The 12206-nt window shown below is 42.0% G+C and overlaps 1 protein-coding gene across 1 annotated transcript in view; it reads left to right on the top strand.

The window, feature by feature from the left end:
* The window catches only part of top2b (DNA topoisomerase II beta), an 83176-nt gene that overhangs the window by 51418 nt on the left and 19552 nt on the right, over positions 1-12206 (top strand). The window contains 6 exon segments of the mRNA XM_039820178.1: positions 2631-2747; positions 2749-2859; positions 3217-3412; positions 3492-3583; positions 4747-4902; positions 7352-7435. Coding sequence (XP_039676112.1) covers positions 2631-2747; positions 2749-2859; positions 3217-3412; positions 3492-3583; positions 4747-4902; positions 7352-7435 — 756 coding nt within the window.

Genomic DNA, 12206 nt, shown 5'->3' with positions numbered 1-12206 from the left:
ACTTAGGTAGGCTACGGTGAAAGCTCCGAACTTCCTGTCGAAAGCACACTGTTTGTGTTTATTCCAGGGTCTGACTTAATTTTCTTTTTAAACTGAAGTCATTTAATGGTCAAAACATTATTAATAAATATTCGAATATATTCGAATATTAATATACAATATGACACTTCGAATATGATTTTTGGGCAAAAGTCAAAGCCCTATTTCTCTTTGGACTTTCAATTTGAAATATTTAATAAATATTTCCTCCATACAGTTCAGCTTCTTTTCTCTATAATATCTTCTATTGTTTTTATTACCTTAGATAGAACTTAACTGGTGTCCATATGAAGAACTGGAATATATAATAATAGTAATGGGATACAACAAATACAATAAGATTTATCAGGGCTCCACACTAACTTTTTGCCTTGGTTGCACTGGTGCGCCTAACTTTTTTTATTTAGGTGCACCAGCACAAAATTTAGGTGCACCCAAATTTTTCCTCGCATCGCCGTAACGCTGAATGGCGATACACGATATATAGCTCTGTATTTTTTTACAAAGTGGGCTAAATGTTCAGTTTTAAGTCAAAGCCACTTTTCACAGGCTCTTTTATTAAAACAGATTGTGATTAAAATAAAATGCAAAGACAGGGTTTTCTTTACCAGTTTGAAAATATACAGCTGCAACACATGTAAATGAAAGTTATCTAAAATAAAAAGCCTGAGAAAGCTCCTTCATAAGCTTTCAACAACAATAACAGACTGATTAAAAGAGAGAGAGGACGCCCGGATAGCTCAGTTGGTAAATATAGAGGTTTGACTCCGACCTGCAGCCCTTTCCTATATGACAGGCATGAAAACGGGTCAGGGGTGAAAAAGGTGAGAAGGATATTACCCCTCTAGGGGGGTCCGGGGGCATGCCCCCCCCGGAAGAAAATTTTAAATATTCCATATTTTAAATCATCAATCTGATGCATTTTGAAATGCATTTTTTGCCAACCAACAGTGTAATATTTCAATATGCACTCATTAAAGTTAATTTGACTGGCAAAACAGTTAAAGTCCTTCTGACATTACACAATAATAAAAGACTAAAAAGTTTTGGATACATTTGTACTTCTTCCAACCATATATTAAATAAAGAGTCAATGTGGATTTACATATTGCAATAATATCATAATCCTAAACTGAATCATTGTGAAAACTAAAATTTACTACTTTGGCCAGGTCATCATCAAAAAAGCAAATTAGTACATTCATGATTTTGTCCATGCTGATATTAGCTGCTTTATTTACAATTATTAAAAACGTGGCATTGTTTATCTTTTCATATAGCTAGAAGTCTAAACTCTGGGACAAGGCCGTTATGTTTAAATACCTGCCATGCTGATTCCAAACAGACAGCTTTATCAAGGCAGTTTGGGCTTCAGATAGCCTTTACAAATCATGTTTCGCTTTAGCGAGGCACGCACCGTACTTGTTTGTATCACGCGGTCGGTCAGTAAAGGAACCGTCGCAGTCTTAACGGTAGCGGTCGTTGCCGGTAACATACTCGTATTACAGAGTGCACGGACCGAAGCTTTGTGACTAGCATCTAATGACTAGCAAGCCCTGTCTTACCGGTGCCGCCGTCTTCCTTGAACATGCGCTGCAGAAGGTTGGTGGAAGTTCGATGATTGGTCAAAGCCATAGACAGTATGGTTAAATCCAGCGCATTAAAACAAATCCCATGTGGACTTTTTAATTTATTTATTTTTCTAAAATAGTCATACGGCACCAGGCCCGAGTACTTACACCCCCCCTCTCCCCCTTAAACAGTTTCTCATCAAATCTACACTATTCACGTAGGTCACCTATTTTGGTTTCAAAACGGCGAATTTCGCCGAAAGGTGAGTGATTTTCATGTCTGTACATGTCTCTCTCTCCCCTTTCATGTCTTCAGCTTTCCTATCAAAATAAAGGCCGAAATCTTAAAAAAATAAAAATAAAAAAAAATGAACGACCGAAAAGACGGGAGGCGATGACTGAAGCGTGATACAGGCTACGGGAGAAGAGAAAGGAGTGATGGACTGGTATACTAGGCTACTCAGAGAGTGACGGCTGACTCATTAGCGGCGTTACACCAGTCTTGTGGAGGCTATGAAATGTCTGTATCGTCACTGCGCTGCATTTTTATGAACTATGATCCAGCATGCCCCGTCACGCTATTACTCAACGAACTGAAGTTAGTTTAATAATGTGTTTTTCGCCGTGGCCAATACAGGTTTCCCTCTCATACTTAATATACAGCTGTGTTAATAACAATTAAATCTGTAGACAAATGTTGCAGGTGAGCCGGCCGGTGTGTGAGTGAATGGGGGCGGGGCTGCACGGAGGAGAGATCCAAATCCAAACACAGGCACGGCTTTCCAGAAGGAATGGGTCATGTAACGCAACATTAAACCATATCGATATAAACAACATTGCTTCGTTAGTGGAGAGGCAGCGGATGCGAGGACGTTAGGTGCACCGGTGCGACCTTGGAAAAATCTTAGTCGCACCCTTACAAATTTTGGTCGCATTTGCGACCAAATTGGTCGCACTCTCGAGCCCTGTGTATGGTAAATCTTAACTGTGTTTTTTTTTTTACCCCTGTGTTGTGTGCAGGCGTATAAGGAGTCTGTGCTGGAGCCGATGCTGCAGGGCAGTGACAAAACACCTGCTCTCATCAATGATTATAAGGAATACCACCCCCCCCAGAACCGGAGGTGTTTTTTTTTTTTATTTTTAAAAAGAAACTTCCCCAAACCGTTTTTTTTTTTTCGAGGAGAAACGCGAGTCAGTTGGTCTTCACAAAGTCTTCAAGCTGCAGTCCAGCCTTACCTGCAACTCCATGGTAAACTGTGATTTCAGCTCAACCTAAAGTCTAATGTAAATCATGAAAAGTGCCTTCTGTCTTGAAATATGGATGGCTTGGCCTCACTGGTTTGTCCATTTCTTTAAAAAAAACATGTTTACTACATTTTATTTACTACACTTGTAAACACAGTTGTCAATGCTGTGTCATTTTAAAACAATTTTTTACAAAACATACATTGAATGAACAATAACCAATTTTGTTGTATATAGTACATCCAATCTGGCAAAATGTTTGTGTCACACTTTTTCAAACACCGCCAGCCTAACCATCTCACAGGCCCATTGCTGGATTGACGGCACCTATTAACTGATTTTTAAACCACGTAATCCTCAGGTGCTGTTTGATCACATGGGCTGTATGAAGAGGTACGATTCGGTCCAAGACATCCTCCGGGAGTTCTTTGAGCTCCGCCTGCACTACTACAAACTGAGGAAGGACTGGTTACTGGGCAGCCTGGGGGCCGAGGCCGCTAAACTGTCCAACCAGGCTCGCTTTGTGCTGGAGAAGATCGAAGGAAAAATTACAATCGGTAAGAACGCCAGCAATCAGATTCCTATGTAACGGTGAGTAGTTGAATATTTTGTAACCCATACTTTGTATCATAACAGAGAACAAATCCAAGCGTGAATTGATCCGCATGCTGGTCCAGAAAGGCTATGAGTCTGATCCTGTGGCTGCCTGGTCCAAGTCTCAGGAAAAGGTACCGTTACAGCGGCTGTCACTGTACACCTACATCTACCTCTGCACATACAAGTTCACACAACAACAATATGACCAAAAGTAAAAATACATTAGGACCTCTAACTAGAGTTGTTCCAATACCATCTTTCCTTGACTGATTCCAATACCTGATCTTGCGTATCGGCCAATACAGAGTACCGATGTGATACCAGTACATTAAAATATATATATTTATTATGTTTTAGCGGCTGTATACTGCAAGACCCTGTATGGATGTGATATGCTTGATATCATTGATGTAAGGGAAACCTTTGTAAAACAAGAACAAACATACAGAGAATGAATGCAATAGAACATTGCTTAAATTATCTAGTTTGACAGTCAGTCATAACAGAATTTTCTTTGTAACTAAATTACATTGTATCAGATCGGTGCATAGGCTCGGGTACTCAACGATGCATTTTAGGCTGCACACTCCTAAGTCTGCACCGAGATTACTATAGTTTCAAATTTTCAATTAGTTTTTGTTTTATCTTAGTTTTGACTTTTGCATTTCATTTTAGTTTAGTTTCAGTTTTTCAGAAATATTTAGTTTTTATACATTTAGCTTTAGTTTGTTTTTGTTAGGCTCGAATAAAGTCTTAGAAGTATGTAGCTATATATGCATACAAAGTACATTGTTTGAGAACTGTAAAGGAATAGCCATTGTGTTTATTGTATCATCTTCACACTACTTTATTCTCAGATGTGAAGCAATTAAAGCATTTCGCCATCTCCTGGAAAGGAACTCTGTTCACTTTCTGAGAAAGGGCAGGTAACCTTTCTCTGCCTTCCAGATCTGCCCATCTTAGCTTTCATTTTCTCAATGGCAGAGCAGGATACCCAAGGCTCACTTTACACCTATCGCCATTTCTAGCCACTGAGGGACCATAGGCAAGCTGGGGGAACGCATATTAATGTTAAAAAACCTCATAAAGTGAAATGTTCATGCCATGGGACCTTTTTAAAGGTTTTGGTTTAACTTAAAAGTTTTTTGTTAACTGCTTATTTTAGTTTTAGTTCACGATAATAACCCTGGACGACGTGTCACTGGATCCACATTAATCATGGCACAAGGTGTAGAAAGCAGCATGACATAGGTTCTGTTTTATGAAACAATGTTTTTTTGTCTTTCTCCAACAGGCTCAGGAAGAAGAGGATCGTGACGGCAATGAGAGCGACAGCTCGGTGGACTCTGGCTCCTCGTCGGGTCCAAACTTCAACTACATCCTCAACATGCCTCTGTGGTGCCTGTCTAAAGAGAAGGTGGAGGACCTGCTCAAACAGAGGGACCACAAGGTCAGCCTTTTATTCATTTTCTCATCTTTTACATCATCGTTCATTTTCATCTTACTAGACACCCGTCATGCACACATCATTGTATTTTATATGAAAGTGTTGTGTGGTCTTCTCTTCCTCTTCTCCCGCGGGCGACAACAATCCAATGAGCGCCCGCTGGTCTGGTGGATGTCCTCCGGAGGACAAGTCATACCTTCGCGGCGAAAAATTGTAGTTTCTTTCCCCCTCAAAAATAGGTATTTCAGCACTGTAGTGGTTATTACCATATCAGTGACTATGTAACTACATGGAAACAAAATGATGCCTGTTGCTTGTACAGTCATAGCGTTACTGAAGGCTAGCTCTAGCTCCATAGTTAGCTACGTTACTCGAAGCTTCTTCCCAGTTCCCTTGTGAACACCTCCGCTCTTCACTCTTCACACACTACGCTCCAATCTGCACACTGCTGTTTACCTTTTCCTGCTACAACTGAATTCCCATGGAACTTCAGTGCGAGACAGCTAGCCTTCTGTAACACTGTACAAGGCACAGGCATCATTTGGCCCGTTTCCATATAGTTACCTAGTCACTGATATGGTCATAATCACTACAGTGCTCAATTACCTATTTTTGAAGGGGAAATAAACTAAAAATCTTCACCACGAAGGTATGACCTGTTCTCCGGAGGACATCCACCAGACCAGCGGACGCTCATTGGATTGTTGTTGGCTGCGGGATGCGAGGAAGGCGGGGAGGAAGCAGAGGATAGGGTGCCAGACGGGCCTGCTAGCACGGCTAAGGAAACTACCACACAGTTTGCCACTGCAAAGACTCCTACTCACCAACGCCAGATCGTTCACACACAAAATGGATATATATGCTACAAATACACACGGAACTGCTGCTTGTTGATTATTATTAGCCGGGCTGAACACACTCACTCATTCCAGACAGCAGCTAGCAGCTAACAGGGTAGGTGAATTTAAACAATGTCTGAGTTGAAAACGCATAATTTTGTCATGTAAGGGCCCTGTTTCACAGACATTTTAATTGTATTTTGTGTCTGTTAAGAGGCACAAAGGCACTATTTATCTTATGCCCCCCAAAACTGCTGTTTTAGCTCACTGGGATCTCTGGGCATTAGCTTTTGCTATCACACCGGGAGGACTTGGTGTTGCCATGGTCAATGCATTTTTTTTATATGTGAGTGCACGCACATAAGGCATAGCGCATACATTACGTTGCACATTATGGCAAAGGGCAGGGGACATGCAGCTCGTCATATAATAAAAGAAAATAGACATGAATAAATTTAGATTTTAGAAAGCAATAATTGCATGAAAAAAGGTTGTTGACGAGTCTTAAAGCTTGAGTCCGAGTCAAGCCTGAAGTCTTTTGGGTCGAGGCTCAAGTCAAGTCTGAAGTCAGCTGTTTGTGTGACTTAAGTGCGACTCGAGTCCCAGTCTCAGACTCAGAGATGGGATAGTCCCCATCTCGTGATTGAAGCCGCAAACATTCAGTGTAAGATAAAAAAAAATGACATAACATTATTTATTATAAGTTTATTTGAGTCACAGCTGCTACATATAGTGTTTTGACCTCTACAACCCAACTGCATTTGGTTGCATTTAGTTAACTTTCTAAAGAAGGCGCAATCGCTTGTTTGCTAAGGGTCGGGTCGGGAATCCAACATTAACACACTGACAACATTGTATTCAGAAAATAAAATATTTGTTATGTGTAAATTGTGTAAAGGTGTTCACGAGATACCAATCTTTCGTGAACTTGTGAATATCGCCAGCCGTCTTCTCTTGTTTTCATGGAGACAGACATGGTGTGTGTGTGAGTGTGTGTGTGTGTGTGTGTGTGTGTGTGTGTGTGTGTGTGTGTGTGTGTGTGTGTGTGTGTGTGTGTGTGTGTGTGTGTGTGTGTGTGTGTGTGTGTGTGTGTGTGTGTGTGTGTGTGCCCTATGTGAGAGAGACGTGTGAGTGACCGAGAGACGGAGGGAGAGCAGGGAAAGGAAATGCAGCTCAACGAATACGCGGTGTGTTTTAAATAGTGTTAAAAAAGAATAACGAAACACAATATGTGGCGGCTGGTGTTGATTTTGTGGCGCACCGCCACAAATTAGTCTATGTGTGGGAAACACTGCTTTTTATATCATTTGGACCGTTATTATCACCATATTTCTTTTTCTTTTGGGTTGTTTTAGGTCTCTGTGGTCATTTGGCGTGTCTTTGTAATCAGTTTGCATCTCTTTTAGTTACATTCATTAGGCTTAGGTGCTGCCCAAAACTGATTGGGTGCTGCACCTAAACCTTATAATGGCAGGGAAAACCCTGGTGTACTGTACACAGTGTACTACATGCAAGTGTACTCACAGAAGCATCCAAATTGAGACACACAGTGAGTGTATTAAGTGGTGCAGTTGACGTGTTGATTAACAAAGTGAATATGTGCTGATGTACAGAGAGCAGAGCTGAACGATCTCCAGAAGAAACACGCCGAAGATCTGTGGAAGGAGGACTTGGCCGTGTTCATCGAGGAACTGGATGTAAGTTTTGTGTTTTTAGATGCTTTTTATTGTCTCCGCACTAACCATTCGCTCAGCTGTGAAAGTTGATAGCTTATAGTTTACTTCAGGGCTTGATGTGCTTACATTTACTGTTAGCAAGTTGTTGTGAAGTTATTAATAACTGATTTTTGTCTGATATAAAATAACGTAGAATAATGTGTAAACTTCCACAGCAATTCCATCAGTACAAGAGTGGCGTCACTCACCACTCTGATCTCTAACAGAAATGCTGTTACCAATCACCAGAGATGTTCACAAGTCATTTTTTGGAAGTCCAAGTCAAGTCTCAAGTCTTTGAGGGGCAAGTTCAAGTCAAGTCTCAAGTCTTTTGCCACGAGTCCAAGTCAAGTCTCTGGCCATCTGATCGGTCCCCAACACTGTATTGTTAAATCTTATGAATCCAAAGCATGTCCTGTAGTTACCATCCATACAGTACAGTATCAAAATCAGTTGTAGGATAACTTTATGGGGTCTACTTAACACATCCCTCTAGCCCTCAGACCTGGTGAAATATTAACCTAAATCTGTCACATCATATGAATACAACTATAAATATATAATTTGCCTGTTCCCAGAATTGGCACAACACTTCGCAAAGGTTAGCTTGTTACCTGTGATGATATATGCTAAATGTAACATCTCTTTCACTAAAAGAAATGTCGAAGTGGAAATCAAGAGAATAGTGGCAGCGCCACCCCAGTTACAGAACAACATGCATCTCAGTGTCAGTCCAAATTACGCACAATAAGCAGTTTGAACTCACTGATGTAATGCCATTTAGTGTTCAGTGTTAGTACGCTCAGTGAAACTGAGTCCAGCGTGAGGGAGACCCGACTCAGAGGAGGAGAAGTTAGTGAGGCCAGCGTCTCCACGGCAGGTGACAGTGCGCACGGATCCGCTGCGCCACGCATAATGATGAAATAGTAAATAGGACTGCAGTAACCGAAATATGTGCAGAATTAAGACAGTCAAGACGGCCCAGTGATTGGTGGAACGGGTACACCATGTTCACTTAATAGCCTACAAATCATCCACGGGATCAATTACGCATCACAAGAGCCCGCCCGACACAACATTTGTTCCTGGGGAGATGGATCCGTGCGTCCTGCCTCCTGTGCGCCATGGATGTCTGAGCCTCAGCAACTACTAACTATAAACATATAGTCTGCCTGTTCCCAGTATTAACACAACAGTTTGTGATGGTTAGCTTGTTACCTGTGACGATATATGCTAAATGTAATTTCTCTTTCACATTAGCAAGTGACTGACCTATCTGGGTGCGTTTTGAGATGCCTGATGAAGTTCGATTGTTGATCCAGCATCATTTATCTTGGTGCCACACACCTTGCACTCAATAACGTTTACGAAGTTATTGAAAGCAAAACTAATGACAAAAGGCACAACATCGGGGGGACTTGGTGTCGCCGTCGTCGATGCATTTTTGTATATGTGAGAGTGCGCACACATAAGGCATAGCGCATGCATTATGGCAAAGGGCAGGGGACATGCAGCTCGTCATACGTTTCCCCAACGTATATGCGCCAATAGAAAAAAAAATAGAAATACGTGAATAAATTTAGATTTAAAAAGCAATAATTGCATGAAAACAGGTTGTTGACGAGTCTCGAAGCTCGAGTCTGAGTCAAGTCTTTTGGGTCGAGTCGCAAGTTAAGTCTGAAGTCAGCTATTTGTGCGACTTAAGGTGTAGACACATTTAGCCGACGGCCAACCGTTGACAGAAAACCCCGTCAATATGATCAGTCACGTCCCTGAGGTCCAAAAAACTGCCACAGAACCGACCAAAAAGACGAGAGGAAACGAGACGTAATACATCTCTATAACAGCAGGTGGCGCTAATCTGTATTGTTGCCCAAGAAATGAAAACCGGCAGCTGATTGGACGAACACGTCACATGGGTTTGTTTTCTCCGGAAATTCAAAGCCAGACTGTCATGGCGGCCGTTCAGAATACGATCTCATATTGTACTAAAATAGTTCACTGAAACATGTTTCTGAAAACATTTTAAGCGAGAAATAGGCCATGCAGTTGCTGAATCTGTCTTCATTTCAGCTCAACAAAGGTCAGCTTAAAAGATTTTCGTCAAATTTTGAGAGACTCTAATCACCTCATCAGTCACCTCATCCCGCTCGTCATTTCCGGGTGAGTCCCGACTGCCCTGCCGCCAAAATAAACGCTGACAGCCCCCCAGACGGACGACGGCACGGGACACACCGAACAGATTTGAGTCACTGACCTCACCAGACTGTCCCACGGCCGATAATCAGCCTGGTGTGTCAGTGCCCTTAAGTGCAAGTCTCAGACTTAAGTCCCCATCTCTGCCAATCACTGTTTCCAGTCGCTTCTACTTTGCAGTTGGCTTTCTTTTTTTGCCGGTTGAAGCTTCATATTAAACGGACTGACATTTGTCTCAAGAGTCGATTCAATTACGATGATACTGTCAACAATTCAATCGATTCAATATCACGATGCGTCTCCTCCTCAATATTATGTGTTATGTATATATTGCTATACATGGTTTTTATCAACAAATTCAAGCAGTTAGATATACACTCACCTTAAAGATTATTAGGAACACCTGTAAGATTTCTCGTTAATGCAATTATCTAATCAACCAATCACATGGCAGCTGCTTCAATGCATTTAGGGTTGTGGTCCAGGTCTATTCAATTCAATTCAATTTTATTTATAGTATCAAATCATAACATAAGTTATCTCGAGACACTTTACAGATAGAGTAGGTCTAGACCACACTCTATAATTTACAAAGCCCCAACAATTCCAACAATTCCAGTAATTCCCTCAAGAGCAAGCAGTGCGACAGTGGCGAGGAAAACCTCCCTCTTGGGAAGAAACCTCGGACAGACCCAGGCTCTTGGTAGGCGGTGTCTGACGAGCCGGTTGGGGGTGTGATGAACAGTGGCGATAGTAGTCACATTAATAATGGAACAGTGACTGGATGTAGCGGGAAGCTGCAGGGTTCAGCAGGACGCAGCATGACATTGCAGGGCATCGCTGAGCTCAGCAGGGAGTGCAGCAGGACCAGGGCGACAGCTGCAACCAGGATCTTGGTGCCAACGTTCTCCAAGGAAATACGCTGGGGGAAAAAAGCATAAGGACTCCGGGGAGTAAACTCCCCAGAAGCTAGGATTAGTAACAAGCATTTCTGGGACGGGATGCACACAAATAGTAATAGTAATAGTAATAGAAAGGGAGAGGAGAGAGCAGCTCAGTGTGTCAAAGGAAGGAAGTCCCCCGGCAGTCTAGAACTATAACAGCGTAACTATAACAGGTAACTAAGAGAGACAGGTCATAAGGAGAGGTAACTTTTTTTAGACAATCTCCTGAACTCCAAACTAAATGTCAGAATGGGAAAGAAAGGTGATCTAAGCAACTTTGAGCGTGGCGTGGTTGTTGGTGCCAGACGGGCTGGTTTGAGTATTTCCCAATCTGCTCAGTTACTGGGATTTTCACGCACAACCATTTCTAGGGTTTACAAAGAATGGTCTGAAAAAGGAAAAACATCCAGGATGCTGCAGTCCTGGGGGGCGAAAATGCCTTGTTGATGCTAGAGGTCAGAGGAGAATGGGCCGACTGATTTCAGATGATAGAAGATCAACTTTGACTCAAATAACCACACGTTACACCCGAGGTATGCAGCAAAGCATTTATGAAGCCACAACCCGCACAACCTTGAGGCAGATGGGCTACACCAGCAGAAGACCCCACCGGGGACCACTCATCTCCACTACAAAGCTCACCAAAATTGGACAGTTGAAGACTGGAAAAATGTTGCCTGGTCTGATTAGTCTTGATGTCTGTTGAGACATTCAGATGGTAGAGTCAGAATTTGGCATAAACAGAATAAGAACATGGATCCGTCATGCCTTGTTACCACTTTTCAGGCAGGTGGTGGTGGTGTAATGGTGTGGGGAATGTTTTCTTGGCACACTTTAGGCCCCTTAGTACCAATTGGGCATCGTTTAAATGCCACAGCCTACCTGAGCATTGTTTCTGACCATGTCCATCCTTTTATGACCACCATGTACCCATCCTCTGATGGCTACTTCCAGCAGGATAATGCACCATGTCACAAAGCTTGAATCATTTCAAATTGGTTTCTTGAACATGACAGTGAGTTCACTGTACTAAAATGGCCCCCACAGTCACCAGATTTCAACCCAATAGAACATCTTTGGGATGTAGTGGAACGGGAGCTTCGTACCCTGGATATGCATCCCACAAATCTCCATCAAGTGCAAGATGCTTCTCTATCAATATGGGCCAACATTTCTAAAGAATGCTTCCAGCACCTTGTTGAATCAATGCCACGAAGAATTAAGGCAGTTCTGAAGGCGAAAGGGGGTCAATCACAGTCATAGTAGGGTGTTCCTAATAATCCTTTAGGTGAGTGTATATGAGCTCCCTTTTTCATTGTATCTTCTCTTAAAAAAAGACACTTCCTGAATGTAGCGGAGTCTGAACACAACAGACAAAAGGCAAAAATTAAAAAAGCAGCAATCGCAATCGTCTAGGTCCGCATTGCGATGCATCGATGCAATGATTCGTTTCAACACCCCTATTCAATACTGGCTTTTATTTGATAATTTACTGTATTAAGAGTTTTTTTTATGTTTCCCTGTTGTACTATGTGCTTTAGCAATAATATGTGTCAATATGGTTATGCTAATAAAGCCTATTTGAATTTGAGTTAAAAGTGACTTGAGAATTT

The sequence above is a fragment of the Perca fluviatilis genome, chromosome 13, assembly GCF_010015445.1.
Source record: "Perca fluviatilis chromosome 13, GENO_Pfluv_1.0, whole genome shotgun sequence".
Classification (NCBI taxonomy): Eukaryota; Metazoa; Chordata; class Actinopteri; order Perciformes; family Percidae; genus Perca; species Perca fluviatilis.
Note: the sequence above shows the minus strand (reverse complement) of the source record. Positions and strands in the feature narration are given on the sequence as shown.